The sequence below is a fragment of the Pezoporus wallicus genome, unplaced genomic scaffold (assembly GCF_028554395.1).
Source record: "Pezoporus wallicus isolate ANWC-B61680 ecotype Strahan unplaced genomic scaffold, APGP_CSIRO_Pwel_v1 contig_227, whole genome shotgun sequence".
NCBI classification, from domain to species: domain Eukaryota; kingdom Metazoa; phylum Chordata; class Aves; order Psittaciformes; family Psittacidae; genus Pezoporus; species Pezoporus wallicus.
This window is the reverse complement of record NW_026635704.1, coordinates 17,095,669-17,116,434: the sequence shown is the minus strand read 5'-3', so window position 1 is coordinate 17,116,434 and position 20,766 is coordinate 17,095,669. Positions and strand designations below refer to the sequence as shown.

Sequence of the window (20,766 nt, the reverse complement as noted above, 5' to 3'; positions counted from 1 at the left end):
GAATAAACCATACGATAGTCATACCACCCACTTCTGAAAAGTGCTCAGATACTGAGATGACTGGATGCATAAAAATGTGAATAGACTAGAAAATGGCTGATAGTAAGGCAAGATAAGCGCATGAATCAGTAAAGACAAAAAATGGATTTGGGCACCTGATATGGGAAGCTGGAGCACCTTTTAACAGGGAGACCCTTAATAAAGGAAACTAGTGTCACAAAATTTCAGAAACAACCACCTGAAAGCTACCAGGGAGCTAAACAAACAGCATAACCCAGGAGAGGAGTGACTCAGAGGCAGACGGGGGGGGCTATTATGTTATCATCATGGACTTGCATTGACATCAGGTAGAAAAAAAAATGACATTTTATAGATATATGGATGCAAGATTAAACCTGAAATTGAGTGCATAAAGTTCTCTCAAGAAACTACCTTAAAAAGGAAAAATGTATGTACATATATATATACTCAATATTGCTGTACTCCATACTGCAGAATTACTGAACAAGCAGCACCATGTTTACTCACTCTCATTTCTTGAAGATGAGATGAACTGTGTTTTCCTCCCAGATTGTTTGTGAGCTCTTTATGTTACTTCTTTGTTGTTTTCTTGGAACAAGATGAATTTTGCTTCATGCACAGCCTGTAGCTGATGAAGTTGGTTTTACATACTTCTTCCTTTTACCCCAGTACAGAATGAGGTTCATGTTGTTACCATATACATTTTGCAGAGAGATGGACAGTTTCAAGCGGAGTTAAAGCCAGCAGTATGGCTGTTTTATGCTGTTTTAAGCATATCTGACTAAAGCCTTAGTTTCTCCAAGTTTTATTCAACTAGACCTAATTGGCCAAACAGAGACACCTGGCAAATAGCAGAACAGAAGCTATGCCCAGCTTTTAGGCACTGGCAGTCCTATAGTTAAGAGAGGTGACAGCTACATTAATGCTTGCGGTTACTTCTGCAATCATCCCACTTGAGAAGAATTCTCAGAGCTCATTACAGGCTCTTTTATTTTAACAATGGGAGGAAAAGCATGAAAATCAATTTGTTTCAACCTGTTTTTATAACATTTTGGTTTACTTTAGAGATCTCTGTTTTGACTGATGAAAGAATGAATATTGATCCAGGGTGAAGGAGAGAAAGACATGCAATGAAACACAACAGATCCTTAAGAGTAGGGCTGATTTTAAACAAAAAAGTTTCAATTATTAATGCATAGATTATTTAAAATGACTGATAATTTTATTTAAACAGGAAGAAACCAAAATGAAAAGCAACAGATAAACTTCTAACATCTCCATGCGATGCAATACAGCATAAGGTGCACTTGATGAACACAATTCTTTACAAACAAGGTACAAGTAACTGGAAGGAAAAAGGCTGAGATTTATATAATCTCATCACAGGAAAACTGTTCATTAAGTTTTATGATCAATTATCTCTGCAAGTATTAGTAGGATCTCTGCTTTTCATCTACCTCTAATATTTTCTGGCATTTTGCCCTGATAGAGTATGGCAGTGTTTAAAGGACTGTTTATACAGATGAAAAAACTTGAATAGTGTAACTGGATATGGCACCAGCTTTACAAGTTAGAGAAATGGACTTATGCATCAAAATTCACACCAGGGGTGGATTCCAGCTTTCAATTATCCTAAAATATCATGCACACTCCATGTCCTATACTTACAAACATGGAACAACTATCTTCCATACAAAAAGAGCCATCAATTACAAAATATAAGATTAAAGTCATGATTTTGAACGTTTCTTAGGAAAAAAAAACAGCACTCTTACTAGCTTAATATCATAGAATCATAGGATAGTTAAGTTTCAAAAGGGCTTTAAGGCAGGGACGTCTCACACTAGACCATGTCACTGAAGACTCCGTCCATCCTGGTCTTGAACACTGTCAGGGATGGAGCATTTACCACTTTTTTGTGCAACCCATTCCAGTGCTTCATCACTGTCACAGTAAAGAGCTTCTTCCTTATATCTAATCTGAATTTCCCCCATTTAAATTTAAACCCTTTACCCCTTGCCCTATGTCCTGGGTTCAGCAGTAGCAGTCATGTTTCTCCTCCTTGGTAGCTGGTGTAGTGCAGTGTTTTGACTTTCGGCTCGGGAACAGAGCTGATAGAGATGTTTTGGTTTGGCCAAGGACTTTGTGAGCCTCATGCTCTGCCAGGGAGGAGGGGAAGCTGGGAGGAAGCAGAGACAGGACACCTGACCCAAACTGACCAAAGAGGTATTCCATACCACAGCACGTCATGCCCAGGATGTAACTGGGAGTTAGCCGGAAGGGCTGGGAGACTGCAGGGTTGGAGGAGGTATCGGTCGGAGCTTGGTCGGGCTTGGGGGGCGAGTTATCGGTCAGCGGGTGGTGAGGTGTTGTATTCTGTTCCCTTGTTATTTCCTTTATCATTATTATCATTGGTGGTAGCAGTAGTGATTTGTGTTATACCTTAGTTACTAAACTGTTCTTATCTCAACCCGTGGGAGTTGCATTCTTTTGATTCTCCTCTCTGTCCCTCCGAGAGCAGGGGGAGGGCAAGAAAGGGGGGGGAAGTGAGCGAACGAATTACCTGACTGGGTTTAAACCACGACAGTTCTTTTTGGCGCCCAACGTGGGGCACGAAGGGTTGAGATAACGACAGATTTGACTGGATTAATAGTCACTCGTCACAATGCTGATTTATTGGGTATCAGAGTTGTTCTTCTTGATCTCACAGCTTCAGACCGTTGTAACTTACTTAGAGCCGGTATTCGCTGTGTTAGTGTTTATCAAGTGTGGGGCCTGGGCTAAGGTTCTTGTCTCACTGTGCTTTATGGCAATGGCTTGTAATACGGGCGGGCTCCAGCAGCAGGGCGGGACGGACGTGGCCGTGGACTTGTACCTGGCCGTCCGGCTGCTCTTCACCGTCCTGGCCCTCACCCTACTCTCCATCTTCGTGAGGCTGCGGGGAGCCGAGGGGGAGCGGCCCCGGGAGCCGGCGGCAGCCGAACCGGCCCGGGAGAGCGGCCCCGGGGACCAAGCGGCGGCGGGAGCGGGGCCGGAGGACGCGAGGGGACGGCTGCCGGTGGAGGAGGCCGGGGCGGTCGAGGAGCGGAAGGAGGCGGCTCCCGAGCAGCGGGAGAAGGCGGCGGAGGAGCCGAGCCCCACGGCCGAGCCGAGCCCCGCGGAGGAGCCCAGCCCCGCGACGGCCGAGAGCATCCCCCGGAAGCCCCCCGCCGAGCCCCAGGAGGATGCAGGAGATCACGCAGCATTTCCCAGCAAGGCAGAGGAGGAAGAGCTGGACTCAGGAAAAGAGAAGCTGGCGGTGGGAGAGCCGGCAAGCACAGCAGCTACACCAGCCCCAGTGACAAGTACAGCAGCATCGTTTGAGAGTTCTGAAGGCGCTGAATGGCCTTTGGGTATCCTTGGGACCTGCCTGCTGATTGTGATGGGGATCAGCATGTTGGCACACACACAGGCTGTGTTCTACCCACAACCATTTTGTCTGATCTCAAAAGTTAAGCAGAGTCAGGTTTGGGTCTTGTCTGGGATTAGACAACAATATAGGGGGACCAAGAGATTTTCCCCAAGGCTGGAGAGTCATGAGTGGCAGGGTGTGTGGGACAGTATGGGCAAGTATCTAGTCCACTGGGCCCCTCCAGTGCTTTGGAAGCATTGGAGATGGAAGGCAGCTGTATGGAGTCCCCAGCAACAAGCTGCAGAAACTGCTGAAGGGGACAGTGAATTATTTTAAGCCTGGTGGGCCCATGGCACTTCAGGCCATCAGAGCAGAGATGCAACACAGAGATGGACTCATGATCGAGGGGTGGACTTAACAATGGACACTATTGCCCAGGTTATTCACGAGTGTGAACACTGCACACAGTCTCTCCTGCTCTGGAAGACTGTTACAAGAGATGGAGCCTGACATGGACCAGATGGAGGCAGCAGCTTTATAGGGACTGGTCCATGCACTAAGATAAGAGTGCACCGAGATAAGAGTGATGGTATATTGAAAATGTGGGATCTGAGCATGACGTGAATGGTATGGAATAAGGGGTGGATAATGTCCTGGGTTCAGCAGTAGCAGTCATGTTTCTCCTCCTTGGTAGCTGGTGTAGTGCAGTGTTTTGACTTTCGGCTCGGGAACAGAGCTGATAGAGATGTTTTGGTTTGGCCAAGGACTTTGTGAGCCTCATGCTCTGCCAGGGAGGAGGGGAAGCTGGGAGGAAGCAGAGACAGGACACCTGACCCAAACTGACCAAAGAGCTATTCCATACCACAGCACGTCATGCCCAGGATGTAACTGGGAGTTAGCCGGAAGGGCTGGGAGACTGCAGGGTTGGAGGAGGTATCGGTCAGAGCTTGGTCGGGCTTGGGGGGCGAGTTATCGGTCAGCGGGTGGTGAGGTGTTGTATTCTGTTCCCTTGTTATTTCCTTTATCATTATTATCATTGGTGGTAGCAGTAGTGATTTGTGTTATACCTTAGTTACTAAACTGTTCTTATCTCAACCCGTGGGAGTTGCATTCTTTTGATTCTCCTCTCCGTCCCTCCGAGAGCAGGGGGAGGGCAAGAAAGGGGGGGGAAGTGAGCGAACGAATTACCTGACTGGGTTTAAACCACGACACCCTATCACTACAGTCCATGATAAAAAGTCCCTCTCCAGCATTCTTATAGGCCCCCTTCAGACACTGGAAGGCTGCTATGAGGTCTCTACGCAGCCTTCTCTTCTCCAGGCTGAACAGACCCAACTTTCTCAGCCTGTCAATGTAGAGTTATTTAAGATAAACTTGATAAAGTGTTGAGATCAGTAAGACCAACATCACCCCAAAGAGACTGCAGGGACAATAATGAAGCAAACTCATAAAGCCAAGCATGGAAGAGCTCTTTTTAAAGAGGTGCTAGGTCCTGCCACTCTCACTAAGGCTTGCGATATTTTGAAAGCAGATCTACCAAACCAGTCAGTATTTTTACTGTCTTTATTATTACTAGAAGAACAGAACTTGCACCTAAAGATGCAGAATTATTCTGTATTGAAGTAATAAAAATTTAAAAATTGTAGCTCGCTTTTACAGAAGCTTATAGGCTTCTGACTACTTCTCTTTGACACAGAATGGAATATATGGCATGACCAAACATTAAAAGAATACTTATAAAAATAATTTCTTTATCAAACAGTGTGTACAGCCATAAGAGAGAATTTGTCATATTTCAAAGAATGATGATGCAGAATACAGGGCTCTGGAGAATATAATTTATAGCATAATTGAAGTTTCAGTGTCTTCAGCAACATACTGCCAAAATCAGTATTTTTTAAATACTGAGAAATACTTAGGGACTGTGATGATACCAGAGGAAATGGAGGAAACAGATCACAGTTGTGATGAAAGCTGTAACTTCTGGTAGATTGATACCCCTCTATTGGAGGAAGAATGACTCTCACCAGAAAAAATTATTCCCTAAAAACTATGTCTGAGTAGTAACAGAAGCAGAAAATCATAGCCTAGAAGTAGTTTCTTTGAACACACAGGAACAATTATAGAGCAGAAAGGGAAATCCATCAAATTTACATTTCTTTTCTTTCCCATTCCCTGACCTTCCCATCTGGTGAAAAAATTTTCTAAGCCACAAGGGCAAATATAATGCAGTTTACACACAACTATCTTGTAAGAACCTAGAACCCAAGACCCCAGGCAGAAACAAGGACTCTCCCTATCACACAATAACTGTAAATTATCTTCAGTGTATTTCATGTGCAACCACCATATGGAAATTTCCAAGGGCGATAGCCTTGTTTCATTCTACCTGCATTACACCAGCCTTCATCACAGACAGCTGAAGTTAACGGATTTATGCTGGCTGTACACAGCAATGCAAGCAATGTCAAAATCAAGTTCTTGATGAGCAACAAAATCTCAGCAGTATATAGAGGAGCACCATTACCATTTATAGAATCACAGAACCATAGAATAGTTAGGGTTGGAAAGGACCTTAAGATCATGCAGTTCCAACCCCCCTGCCGTGGGCAGAGACACCTCACACTAAACCATATCACCCAAGGCCTCATCCAACCTGGTCTTGAACACTGCCAGGGATGGAGCATTCACAGCCTCCCTGGGCAACCTATTCCAGTGCCTCACCACCCTAACAGGAAAGAATTTCTTCTTTATATCCAATCTAAACTTCCCCTGTTTAAGTTTGAACCCGTTACCACTTGTCCTGTCACTACAGTCCCTAATGAAGAGTCCTTCCCCAGCATCCTTGTAGGCCCCCTTCAGATACTGGAAGGCTGCTATGAGGTCTCCACGCAGCCTTCTCTTCTCCAGGCTGAACAGCTCCAACTTCCTCAGCCTGTCTTCATACAGGAGGTGCTCCACTCCCCTGATCATCCTTGTGGCCCTCCTCTGGACTTGTTCCAACAGTTCCATGTCCTTTTTATGCTGAGGACACCAGAACTGCACACAATACTCCAAGTGAGGTCTCACAAGAGCAGAGTAAAGGGGCAGGATCACCTCATTCTACCTGCTGGTCACGCTCCTTTTGATGCACTTTTGATATACTCAAGTTTTAATAGGTTTCCTTTTTTTCATTATTTGAACATATTGAATATTAATTATTTACTTTAGATACCTAAGTTACTATACAGTTAACTGTACTTTTTATCAGACTAGCATTCTTGATTTTTATTAAGATAATCCAGTCCAGTTTTGTCTCATTCTCTTTTTATAGGCCATTTTTCTGCCATTTCTTCTGATTATACCTATGACCAAAGGGATTCTGAAATGAGATGGTACTTCCCTCAACTGACTGAATAAATGAGTAAGAACTTGCTGTCAGGTACCATTAACCATCTGAATAAATATCCAAGATGATCATCTCACAGGATCATTAGGGTTAGAAGGGACCTCTGCAGACCATCTGGTCCAACCTCGCTGTCAAGGCAGGATCATCTAGAGTAGGTTACACAGGAACATGTCCAGGAGGGTTTTGAATATCTCCAGAGAGAGAGACTCCACAGCTCCTCCTGGGCACGTGTTCCAGTGCTCTGCCACCCTCAACATAAAGAAGCTCTTCCTCCTGTTGAAGTGAAACTTCCTGTGTTTTAGTTTATTGCCATTGCTACTTGTTCTGTCACTGGGCACCACTGAAAAGAGTTTGGCAACATCTTCCTGGTGCCAGAATGATTTGAAAAGTAATACTTAAATTTAGTCTTCAGATAAATACTGATTTCACCTTCCTGTTTTGACATATAAGTTAATCTTAAACCAGCATTATCTGAAAACTTTAGCCAAGTTACTTTCAATTCAAATAAATATAAGGGAAAGACCACCACTGACTTCACTCTTCAAAAACTTTTACATATTTTTACTTCAAACTAGAAAACAAAAAATTAAATTAATTAATTAAATAAGCAGATAAATCAGAGAAGCTTCCTCTCGTATCTGTCACTGATTCCCCAAAATCTGCTTATTATGCATAATTTATTTCAACCTAAATGACGTATCACAGATTTAGCAATTGGTACACTTCTGAGTATACAGCAGGAATTGGAAGAAATTGTAGGACTTACAGGAAGTTAGAAAAACCCTGGGAAATGTCATGCTTTTGAAGCACCTCTCAGAGGTTTCTCTGAAGAATAGAGAAATCCCTCCATTTGCTTGGAGAAGTAGGACACCACTAGCCTAAATCACTTGAGTTAACCTACTCAGTGTGATTTGACTCTAGTTATTAGCCAGTATGTGTCCCCCACTCCTTCCTTCCTACTTTCTCAAAGAAAAGGTTCCCATGACAGTGTGCTTCAGTGGAAGTCTGAGGAAACCCATGGAAGAACTTACACTGGACACTTCCAAAGGCAGATATGCAACACAAGCCATAGCCACGACTCTCTTTCTTACTACATCAATGCAAAGAACAGTCAAAAAAGCTTTTTCTACCTCTGCAAATGAACATCTAGTTGAAAGTAGCATATCAAACAAAGGCAAGGCAGGTATGAAGCAGATTCTGAGAGAGGCACGTCTGTTTGATGCAGTTATGAATACATATGCTGATTCAAATCTTACTGTCCTAAAAGTCAGCCACTCACTCAGAAACAATGATCCTTACGTATTTGCTTTGTGTCCTTTTCATTACTGTTATTATCCAGTTTTGAGAAAAGCTATTTTGCATATGGTTTTCATTCTCCAGTGTTTATATAACAGCCATACTGTACCTTAAATATATCTTCACTGTTGGGATTAAACAGGTGGTGTTTCCCAGATCCCAATATAATAGGACCAGAAGCTTTGTTTTCTCCATAAGCATAAAGGGATACTGTGGCTGTTGTGCCAGCTGTTTCAAAATCCCCAGTGACTACAGTAATCTTCCAGTCTTCTTCTGTAAAGTGAAAAATAAAAATGCTTTCATTACTGTTAGTCATATGTAGCAGTTTACTTGAAAGATATAAATAAAAGCATAGTTTAGCCCAGGGACCATAGCTACTATCAAGAAACGGTTAGGGTTGGAAAGGACATTAAGATCATGTAGTTTCAACACCCCTGCCTAAAAGGTAATGGTGGTGGGAGAGTCAACAGAATATTGGTGAAATACTACATCATTCAAACTCATCTTGGGCAAGTTATGTAACTTTAAAGACTTAGGAGGTTTTCAGTGTACTGGATATATAAACACAGCCTGCTGAGATTTCTAGTGACAACCCTATGGGTCATCACGGGAAAAGCCTAACCTTCAGAATCAGGATTATGATAACATACATAACCAAGAAATGAAACAAGAACAAGCAGTAATGCATCCCAATTAAGTACAATTTTGTCTCATTTTATGTTGATATGACACATCAACAAGAGCTCTGTTTGCCTGGATGGAGGTATGACATTGGAATTAGCATGAAAAAAAAAAGGTTTTGGAGAAAATTCTGACACTAGATGAGGACTCATTAGAAAATCATTTTATATAAAACTTCCCTGACACTGAAATGTCATCTCTTCTCCCATAGAATGAACAAAAGTTTTTTAAATATCTGTAAGCAGCTTAACAAAATCTTATTTAAAGAAAGAACAATACATAATTTCTACATCTGAAAAGCTGGGATTGCACACTCTCCGCCCCTTTTTTCATTGCAGCTTTTGCCTGTATGAAACAAGCTCCACTCAGCAACTGAAATTCATTCTGTAGAAGGCAAATGACAAATGAAATACCAGCCCACAGTCACCTTACAAATAAATGCCACACTGTTGTCCTGGGTTCAGCTATAGCAGTATTTTTTCTCCTCAGTAGCTGGTGCAGTGCTGTGGTTTTGATTTTCAGCCTGGGAACAATACTGATAACACCGATGTTTTTAACTGTTGATAAGTAAGATTTACTCCGACCAAGGACTTTCTGAGTCTCATGCTTTGCCAAGGAGGAGGGGAAGCCAGGAGGAAGCAGAGACAGGACACCTGACCCAAACTAACCAAAGAGGTATTCCATACCACAGCGCATCATGCCCACTATATAAACTGGGGGCAGTTACCCAGAAGGGCTAGATCACTGCTCGGGTGGGGCTGGGTATCAGTTGGCAGGTGATGAGCGGTTGTATTTTCTTCCCTTGTTATTTCCCTTATCATTATTATTATTGGTGGTAGCAGTAGTGATTTGTGTTATACCTTAGTTACTGGACTGTTCTGATCTCAACTCATGACAGTTACTTTCTTTTGATTCTCCTCCCCATCCCTCTGGGAGCCAGGGAGGAAACAGAGGGGGAGTGAGCGAGCAGCTGCATGGTTCTGAGATACTGCCTGGGTTTAAACCACAACTCTAAACTGCAGTTTTATCAACAGAAACCTGTCTGGTAATGCCTGCAAGAATTAAATTTGTTGTCTGACAGAAGTATTTATCTTGGCCCCACCCCATTATCCTTCAATAATTTGCCCAAGAAAGACTGTACTCTAGCAGGAAGTTTTACCTCCAGTTTTCCAAATTTTTGAGGTCTGGCTGACATCTGGTTTTGGAAGGTGATAAACTTTTAAATACACAACTGGGAATTCAGAAAACAGCAACTGCTCATTTGGTCTCTTCAGTCAAACCTTGAAGGTTGAGGGAGGTAATTCTCCCCTTGTACTCTACTCTTGTGAGATCCTACCTAGAATACTGTGCTGAGTTCTGGGGACCCAGTACAAAATAGACATGGACCTGATGGAGGAGGTCCAGAGGATGGCCACAAAAATGATCAGAGGGATCTAGCACTTCCCCTATGAAGAGAGGTTGTTGTCCACCCTGGAGAAGAGAAGGGTCCAGGGAGACCTTCTTTAAACCTTTCAATATATAGAGGGAGTTTATGAAAAAGACAAGTACTTTTTACCAAGGCCTATAGTGACAGGATAAGGAGGAATGGTTTTAAACTGAGAGGGTAGATTTAGGTAGGACATAAGGGAGGAATTTTTGACAATAAGGGTAGTAAGACCATGTGGTCACTTTCTGTGGTGGGTGGGTGGACTAGATAATCTTTAATTTCCATTAGAAATGATCAGACTCCAGCTTGTAGTAAACTCTTTTATACCTTTGAAAATGTACATCCTCACCACTTTCTCTGTAGACCCACTTTCTTGAGAAAAGTACCACAGCATCAGGCTACGAAAGGACCAATATCAATTAGAATGTGAAAAGCCTCTACACACTGAAGGTGGAAACAAAGAGCTAAGGCAGGGGCTCAGTGCCCCATGGAGGAGCTCATTTATCATAAAAGTCGGCCTCTTCTGTTTTCAAACAGTATAATATTAATTCCTTAAAGACAAAGTTCCTTTGGACCATTTTACCAGAGAATAATGACCAGTCAATTTACAAGTGCTTGTGAAAAATGGAGTAGCCAAAGGGTAAAATATAATGCACTCCCCCTCCTAAAAGGTCAAGTCATTCAGAAACAAATATTCATTTTCAAGCAGGCAAAATGTATTCTTTGTTGGACTTGTTCATTGTCTGATTTATTGTAACTCTGGTTTTGATGGCCTTGTATATTCTATTATCCTCTCCAAGTTTCTCTTTCATTAAGCAATGCAATTTTGAAACAACACAGTTGGCTCTCTTCAGACTGTATATTCTAGCTAGCTCAACTCCCACTTCCAAAGGAGAGGTGTATGTGTCAGGAAACTATTTTGCACAGAAGCACAATTCTCAAGGTTAAAAAAGGAATCAAACTTCCACAAAAACATGATAAAAAGGAGTTTTGGTTTGCACTCCTCTATATTGACTTTGAGGCTTTTTGGGCTTTTGGAAACAGACAGGACTTTGTGTTTGAAAGACATTGTGGGTATGGAAGAAGAATCCTAAAATTTCTTATCTCTTTGATGCCAGAAATCCTCATTACATTACTCCATACTTTCAAATAGAAACTAGAAATAGTAAGTATTACAAACACATCATTCTCATTCTCTTTGGTATAAAATGCTGGGATTTGTTCTGATGAGGTAGATGTACTTAATGACTCATGGGAAAAAACTAGGTGAAAAATATCTCAGATCATCTACTCAGCCTCAATTGAAGCAGTCTCTGTAGGTGTGGAATGCGTAAATTCAAGTCTCTTTCCCACTGTTATATATTTTGGTAATTGCCTGAAACAAGAGGCTATTTGATGTGTATGCCTTTGGCTACCTAACTTTGAGACATTTGCAACAACCCACCTCATGTTTCCATGAAACAGGTCCATTTTGACAAAGGGTAAGTTTTGTCAATGACAAAGCTGACCAGCTCTTCTGGGCAGCACAAAGACATTTCTCTCACAGGGTCAGGATGAGAGTGCTGTGAGCAAAATGTTCACTGCAATACAAAGCCAGTCTTCCCTGAAGATAAGCCAGTTTGATATACACTTAGTTTACTTCTACTCTTTGTAATCTTTTGTTAGGTTTATGAGAAATTTTTTATCTGCTGCGACTTTTACTGCACAACCAGACAAGCACAGTTTAAATGACACTGCACAGAGATCCAACTGTAGGTACAGAAAGGACAAATCAGGTTGATTTGAACTACATAAAGAAGGATTTCTATGTGCAGGCCTTGTGGAAGCAAAGCATGCAGAACAGCTAAGGCACAAAGTGATCAGCAGATAGAAAGTCAATACTTTCTGAAAAAGGCATAGAAATGAAGACGGGCAAAGATACTTGTGATTCATAATAAAGTTAATAATAGAGTGGAATTTTGATATAATTTGTATAATTACTGGGTACAAATTTTATCATTAACTACTTGCCATACGGACACTAAGACAAGGTATTTGGGTCATCATGGATATCTTGACTGACATAATAAATTATGAATACACATTTTCAAACTTTCTCCCAACAGCTTCTAAATTATTGTTAGTAATATGCATGAAGCACTTCTCACAGATGAGAAACTGTTATGTGCTATTAAGGAAAGTAATTTAATTGCACTGGCTGCAAGGACAGAAAAATCAAGCTGAACAAATATGAAATCACAGGTAAAAAGGAAAACGGAAAAGTTAATGTTGAGAACAAAACTATATATAGCCCAGGAGAAAGAATCATATAAAAAAATGAAATTAAGATAGATCACAAAAAAGTCCTAGAAAAATAAGAATTTTCAGTCAAACAGAGAGAAAATCAATGTTATGGAAAGAAAAATGGCAGGATAAAAAGAAAGCATAAAAAAAAAAATTATTGTTTAAATTAAAATGTGAAGTTCAGAGTTTACTAAAATATTCAAACTGTATTGTAATTAATGCTGTAAAATAAATAAAAATGGCAAAAAATATGTTAAGCAATTAGTTCTGAAATAGAAACTGGCTTCATTAGACTGAAGACTAGAGCAGCATTTACCATTTGCTTCTTCTTGCATTTTCAGCTGCTGATTTATTTGAAATTCTGAAAAAAAAAAAAAGTTAATTTAATAAAGGGTCTATCCTTTAACATTAAAGCAAAGGTTTGAAAGAAGAGATGAAAAGTCATTCTGTGCTTCTAGCCAATACAAAAAGTTTTCGTTCTTCATTCCTCATTGCTGTCTCACGACCATGTACACACATTATACAATGCAAACACAAAGGATATACTCCCAGAAATATAACAAAGGAAGCTGCAAAATTGTTAACCCTGATATTTAAAGTGTAAATTAAATTCAGCCCAGATTTCTTCGGAGAAGAAATTAGAAATTACTGATCTTACTTCCCTAAAGTTAGAATAAAACTTACCTTGAGGGTACAGCTCAATTTCTGAATGAATCACACCTTGGGACATAAATGGAAGCCACCTAAGAATAAGAAAGCAGGTAGGAATCAATTTTTTCTCCATCATATACCAAATAACTGAATGATCAACATCTTATTTTCAAGCTGAATACATGCAACATAAATACCTCTAAAATTTTGTTATTTGATGGATGTTAAAGTAGAAATTATTTGACCCAACAAAGATTTTTATTTGTGCAAATATAAGAGCTGATTGAGTGCAAAATATACCCGTGCCATATTAAGAGACTCATGTGGCATGACTGTACTTATTTGTATAGCTAAGCAGAAGAATATGGCACTGAACTATTTTTCAGTACTATGGATTGAGTGTTAAGTAAAATTTGTATGTACCTATCACATTGTTTCTTAAAATCAAAGTTCAGTGTTAAAAACAAAGATTGAAATAAATATTGCTCTTCTTTATTCCTCTTAGAAATTGAGGAGAGATTTATAAATCTGAAAAAGTACAACTTGAGGCAAACATTGGTTAGGTTTCTTAATCATGTTACTCTAGGCTATGGATAATTTTCAAACCTTTTCATCCAGAACATGGATTATCAATTGTTTTAACTTCTCCCTGCTTGGTGAAAAATCAGCTGCTTTTCTACTAGTGAAAAAAATAAATCAGCAAGTTTCTGGGCTGTTGGTTTTTATTTACTTGGTCTACTTCCATGGACTCTCCAGGAATGACCTAACCCATTCCCTCTCATGCGAAGCACACTGGGAATCCAGTATGACATGGACAGGATGACTTCAGAGCAGTTTCTGCAATCTTAAATGCTAAAAAATATCAGTCTGTAACTAGCAAATACTAACTGAAACCCAGTGAGGGCTGTTGGATGTTCAGAAACTAATATCAGATTTTTTAAGTCAGATAAAATGCTGATGTTTCCTTGTCAAATGAGAAAAAATACAGCATTTTTTTCATGCCCTGGATAATAAAATATCAACGTAAAATAAAGCTGTGAGGCTGAAATTTAATAAATTTGAGAGATTTCTGAAGAGCAAAAACTTCCTCTCTCTTTGAATAGAGAGCAGTGTTTCAGCTTTACATTTTGGCCAACATGGAAGCTGCCCTTGCCCCTCACCACTGATCTATTTTAACCCTTTTTCTGTGACTGTTTCCTTATACAAAAGTCAGGAATGAAAAAAATCTCTCTCTCTTTTTAACAGTGTCTGTCACTGGATAATTTTTCTGATCAACATCTAGTGTTAACTATCACAGAATTAATACAGCAAAGTGCCCTGACTTGCATCATTCCTAAGCTGTGTTGCCCTAATATGCATTGTCCCTGAGCCGTGTTATCCACTGGAGGACAGCCATGAAACTGAGATGATTTTTCATGATTGAGGTAGGCAGCTGGCCTGAATCTAAATCTGCTCCAGGGAGTAGATCCAAATCTTATATGGCCTTATACTACTAAAAACCTCTTTTTAAACCTCTCTTTAGTCCTATGCTACTAAAACCCCTGTTATTTATTGAAGAAAGATCGCAGGTTTAGAGTTTTCTCAAGGTGAGAGAACATCTTTATTCCTGTTTTTGACGATATGACTACCAAGAGTTGGAAGATGTTCAGTATTATATATATAAATTCATGCAAATCCAGACAAAAAACCTAGGCATCCTTCATAGATTAAATATTATTAATTAAATTCATAAAATTTCTCCCATCTCTACTCAGCACTTGTCAGACCACACCTGTATTTGGTTTTGGTCCCTTTTATAAAAAAAATATATATGGACAGGCTGGTAAGGGTCTGAGAAGGGCCGCAAAGATGATCAAAGGACTGGGAAGCTTGCTGTATGAGGAAATACTGAGAGACAATTGGGTCTGTTCAGCCTTGATAAAAGAAGGCTGAGGGGAGACCTTATCACCGTGTTCTGGCACTTAAAGGGTAGCCGCAAAGAAGATGGAGACTCCATTTTTAAAAGGGGTCACATGGAAAAGACAAGGGGTAATGGGCACAAGTTACTTTTGGGGAGATTCTGATTGCACACAAGAGGAAAACTTTTCAGAATAAGAACAATCAGCCATTGGAACAATCTCCCCAGGGAAGTGGTGGATTCCCCAACACTGGACATTTTAAAGATTTGGCTGGACAGGGTGCTTGACATCTAGTGTAGGTCATGCTTTGCCTAGATGTGTTGGACCAGATGATCCTTGAGGTCCCTTCCAACCTGGTGTTCTATGATTCCATAAAATATTATTAATTAAATACTATTCATTCTAGTGCCTTGTCACATGATCACATTGTTTCTCTAGGCTTCCTTCATTTCACTTTAATGATGCACATACCAACAAGATAGACTGCAAAACTAGAAACTCTCAATGTGGGATTGCTATCATATTTATCCAAACACGCGAAACACGTATTTATCAATTGACTTTTAAGATGCTTTTTTTTAATAACTTCAAATGGAACAACCCACAAAATAATTCTTACTTCAGAATCACATTTTTCTAACTAGCAATGCTGCTGCCCATAGAGAAAGCGAACTCCACTTCTGAGTGGCAAATCTGTTTTCTTTCCCATTTAAAAATACAATTAATTTTCAATCATTTTGTGTGCGTTATCTTTTCTTCCTGAATAGGTAAGTCACACTTATAGCAGTGATCCTTGTATGATAAGGCTGCACTGTACGATCTAGAAACACAGCCACAACATAAGCCTTTAACCTTTGTTATGGAACATGAAGGATATTAACTCCAGCAATTTTCTCTAGAACAACATATTTTTGTGGATTTTATGAAACTGAAAAATAATCCAAATTTGCCTTTCTCTGGAAAATTCATATTTAGCACAATGATTGGGAGAATAATGTTGGTGATACACATTTAAGAATATATAAGAATATTGTTGTAAAAACTACCTTGCACAACTGAAAACATATTCCAACTTGTTCTCAGCTTCTCTAACAATAACTTTGTCACAGTACCAATACTGGGACTTGGCATTAGCCTCACAGCGCAACAGCACCTTCTGCAGTTTTCCAAGAGATACAGCTTCCACTTCAAAAGCATTGACCTAGAAGACAGAGGAGACAGCACTCTGCAATTTGCCATCACTAAGTCAGACTAGAAGTTCAAGTGTTTTAAAAGCCTGATTAACTCTCACAGTATACAAAGATTCCCGTTGTTTTTAATGACAGCTGAACTGTTGTCAGAGTGCTTGCATCTGAAAAGTCAAAAGTCTTTTGATTACCTATCAGAGCAAATGAGAAAACAAAACCAAAAACAGACTGCAGTAATAATCCCAAATAAATTGTTTTTTCATCCACCACCCAAAAAGCTGCATACAACCCTTCACCACTGTTTTAATACCTTGCATTTACAATTATTCTCCAGGTAAGAACGAGTTGAAGTTATTATTTCCTTTTTTAATATTTATTTAAAATACAGACTTTCTCATCTTTTTCTCATTTTTGTCTCACCTCCTCTATTTACACTTTATTCTGTTGGAAGAAACTGAAATCTGATATACCACTTTCTTCTTGTTATTCATTTAAGCTTGTGCTTACAGCTGGTAAAGATTGTTTTCATAGGAGCATGAAGCTGATCAGGTGAAGGGTTCAGGCTGGTGATTTTCTGTCACAGTAGAAGGCTTACAGCATTCTTTCTCCAAATGTAAAGTCCAGATAACTCAGTAAAAGGAAAATGAAGGAAAGAATTACACTGGAAAAATCCTATGTGAAAAGCTCTCGGTTTTTAGCAAATGGCAGAGTTGAGACTGCCCATGCAACTTTACTTCTCCTTCGTGTATATGTAATATATGATCACAAGCTATTCTCTCACCGCCTCAAGTTTTGCACAGGCGGGACTGCAGCTTTTCAATATTTCTTTTTATCTTCACTATCTTTATGATTCCATGCATTATTTACTGCATCCACCCAAAGAGTTCAGTGAAACAGAACTGATTTCCCAGTGATTTCACTTTTGCAATTTTACAGGCCATCTACCCAAATTTCATTTTACTTATATAGTTAAAACACTGAGGTTATTGCCAAAACCTGCCAAAGATGTAAAGTAGTTGGGGTACTCAATCAAGAAACAGAAGAGTTAGTTTATCAGCATATTTAGAATTTCAAAGAGCTTACTAAGTGCAGAGCAGAATTCTCTGAATAAATCTCAGTTACAGCTGTGGTTGCTCAGAAAAGTTAAACTGATTTTGTAGCAAAACAGAAGCATACAAAAAATAGTCACTCAGGGAAGCTTTATTTTAAGTGATTTGCCCAATATTATGTAGAATATCTGTGTCAGGGATAAAATTAAGTTGTTTAAGTCAGCTCAACTGCCTCTGTCATAAAATGCCATATCGCAGGCCTGTTCTGCTGCTCCATACAATCCACTGTCTCACTCACCCATTTTCATAACAAAATGCACTTTGAACTACAACCCTTAGGCCCTGTATAAATAGTATCCTGAATTTACTATCAAGAATAACCCCTCTAGAAAATTCCACATAAATCCTGAATTTCAATTTGAAAAGAACTTTATACATTTAAAATTATATCAAATATCTATTTTAAAATAATATAGCTACATCTGAGGTTTCCCAGCAGGTTATTTCTATTCTTGCCAATTTAGATACTAGTTTTTATTTTGTAATTAAATGTTCCACTAAGACCTTCATACCATTTTTAGACACACTAATGCTAATTTTCGACACCTCATAAAGGAAGATACAAGCTAAATAGAAGGTCATAAGAAGGCTACTGGAAGGGCTAAGATTAAATTCAATAGTTCCTGAAATTCAACTGTACAACATTGCAGAAAATCAAGATGATGAACATTTTATTCATGGAGGAGTTAGGAGGTAATTTAATGAAAAATTACGTTAAAGCTATCCTGTATTAATCACAATACTAAACATTAAAAAATATATATATAATGTATACATTTATACATTAAAAAATGCATAACAAACAGTCCTACTAAGATCCAAGATCCCAGAACCATTTCTGTGCACTTATTAGGAGCCAGCTCAACAGAGTAAGTTTTAAATTCATAGGCAGCTCTTCTCATCATCCTTACAGGGGTTCATCAAATAATTTTTCTTCCCCTTTTCCTGCCTGTATTTTTACTCATTCTAGTCATATCTGGATCAGTAGAAAATTATTTTCCTTAGTTCCTAAAAATTATTTTGGTAATAATAATAAAGGTAAACCTCTATGATCTTTTTTATTAGGTACCTTTTAAGGCACATACAAGTTACTTATATGACTAAACAAATGGTTTTTCAGACTTACCATTCCTCTCTGAAAAGTCACGGGTATACCAGTTTTATGTAGAAGTCTCAGACCAGAATCTCCTCTTTTTCCATAGATGCACAGATAAACTGCATAATCTGTATCAGTTTGCTCAAAGTCCCCAGTGTAGACATAAACATGGTATATGACAACTTTCAAAAATAATCAAAAGAAAAAATACAAGTTATGTGTAACACAACCAGTTTTATTCACTATTCTAGCTTAACTGAAAAGAAACAGTGCCAGCAAGTCTTATTTGCAATTAATTTTCTGGAATATATTCTCCAGAAATCAGTCTATCTGTCTTTAACATTGCTAAAACCAAATATATGAATGTACAGCAAATGGAATATAATTCAGATTACATTAATACTGAAAATGAGGTGATATACACGTAACTATGCAGTTGAAGTCCACACATACTTGGATAGACAGGCTTTCCAGCTTCCACTACTGGAAGTTCACAAAGAGATTGTCTATTATCACGATTCTTTGACAACCAGGTGTTTGTTGGAAAATTCAGTGTTCTCTTGCTCTTTAGATGTTGCAGTGTCACCTAGAGAAGAAGCAATTCCAGCTGTGACTCAGTTCACCCTTTCTAGTGCTTTGCTTCTTAACAGTAAAACATATTTTTGTACCTTTTCTTCTATCTCAGAAAACAATACCATAACCAGAAAATATGACATACAAAAATGTAGTACGAAAACATTTTTATTTGGGCAACTACTTTGCAACTTGGCTCATCACTAGGGAGGATCTTTACTCACACCTGTGATATAGCAGCTGAAACTGCCAGCCTTTATTCTTTGAATACACTCTGGACTTTAAAATTATGTTATTCTTGGAGCAAACAAAGCTGCAATTGAATATTGCTTTTTTGCCCCTAAAAAAAAAAGGCACCAATTCTGATTTCTGTAAGTGAGCCCCCTCTATGTAACACTGGAGTGCTAAAGACTGAAAACTTTCTTGTAGGTGAGGTTAGGTGAGACTGAGCTTTGGAAGACATGGAAAGATTGAAACTTTTTTCATATTAAAATGAAAACAGGATGAAACTCTTCATTTGCATCCTTCTGAACTTTGGCAAGGAGAGGTTATGTTGAAATATTAAGTCAGTTTATATTATATTTGGCTCTTCTACAGCAGGAAGAACAAAAAACAGCCGGAGTACCAGCACCCTCTACATATTTCTCTGAAGTTAGTTAAAATTCAAAGTCTCTAGTTATTTGCCACTGTACATTATTATAGCTCTTTTACTTGTTTCTTGTACCGACAGCAGTCTTTCCTCTCTTTTATGAGAGCAGTTTTTGTCGGTCTTGAATTACAACAATGTTCACTACAATTTTTTCCATAGGCCTTCACTAGCAAAAGGAAATCAGTGCCAGAAAACTTTCTGCACTTGTGTTTTGAATGTGCATATTGCATGCATAAGCCTTGCAAACAAAATTATGAAAACAAGTATTCACTTTCAAACTCTAACACGTAGGAAATCAGGACAATATACACCTTTATTTCACTTTTACAATAAAATAGTTTTTATAGTAAAATAAACACTGCTTTTAACACCAAAGGAGGTATTTATTCTAACATGAAATACAATTGCAGCAGTGATTCTTATCTTTAATGTTTATTGGCAGAGCTCCCACTGCTGATTCATAACAACTGCAAATATTAACGGCTTTGTCAGAAAAATATAGCTTTCAACCTGATTTCTTTCCATGAAAATAAATATTTTAAACACAGGGTTACCCTATGAGATTTGGACTAGTATGTTAAAGAAATATTTTGTAACTACTGGAATGGAGAGTAGGATTCCTGCAACATTTTATCAACTGAAATATTTCTACTTACATTCAGTTTTGGCACAGTAACAGTTAAAGCTTTTGTGTTAATGCAAAATCCTTCTGGTTGCCTAAATCAGGCTTTTCAAGATTAATTAACTGCAAAGGATAAACTTGTGTTTTTTACAGATTCAAAGTAAGAAACAGAAGACAAATACTTAACCGCAATTTTGAATTAAATCTTACATGGGGGGCCAAGTGTCAACAGAAATTTAGTTTAAATTTAATCTGGTGAACATCCTCAAATATGATGAGAAAAATAGAGTTAAAACACAACCACAGAGCAAGACTTAATTCATCAAACTGAAAAAAAGTCAGCAATTTCTTTCTCTAGCCTACCCTTAAGCAAACTTTGTTCATTCTTCACATGCAGTTGTCATGGAATAATTGTTGCTACATCATTTTCACATTTTTCATAGATGGAATTTATAGCTAAAATCTCCCTAACATACACTGAAGAGTGCAGGTAAG

At 38.9% G+C, this 20,766-nt stretch overlaps 1 protein-coding gene across 4 annotated transcripts in view; it reads right to left on the bottom strand.

The window, feature by feature from the left end:
- Positions 1–20,766, bottom strand: part of RP1 (RP1 axonemal microtubule associated) — a 209,220-nt gene that overhangs the window by 110,328 nt on the left and 78,126 nt on the right. For all 4 annotated transcript variants that reach the window (XM_057397796.1, XM_057397798.1, XM_057397797.1 and 1 more), the window contains exons 20-25: positions 18,881–19,013; positions 18,458–18,609; positions 16,082–16,236; positions 13,171–13,229; positions 12,803–12,847; positions 8,206–8,369 (exon numbers count right to left, since the gene is read on the bottom strand). In XM_057397796.1, coding sequence (XP_057253779.1) covers positions 8,206–8,369; positions 12,803–12,847; positions 13,171–13,229; positions 16,082–16,236; positions 18,458–18,609; positions 18,881–19,013 — 708 coding nt within the window. The remainder of the gene's footprint in view (positions 1–8,205; positions 8,370–12,802; positions 12,848–13,170; positions 13,230–16,081; positions 16,237–18,457; positions 18,610–18,880; positions 19,014–20,766) is intronic.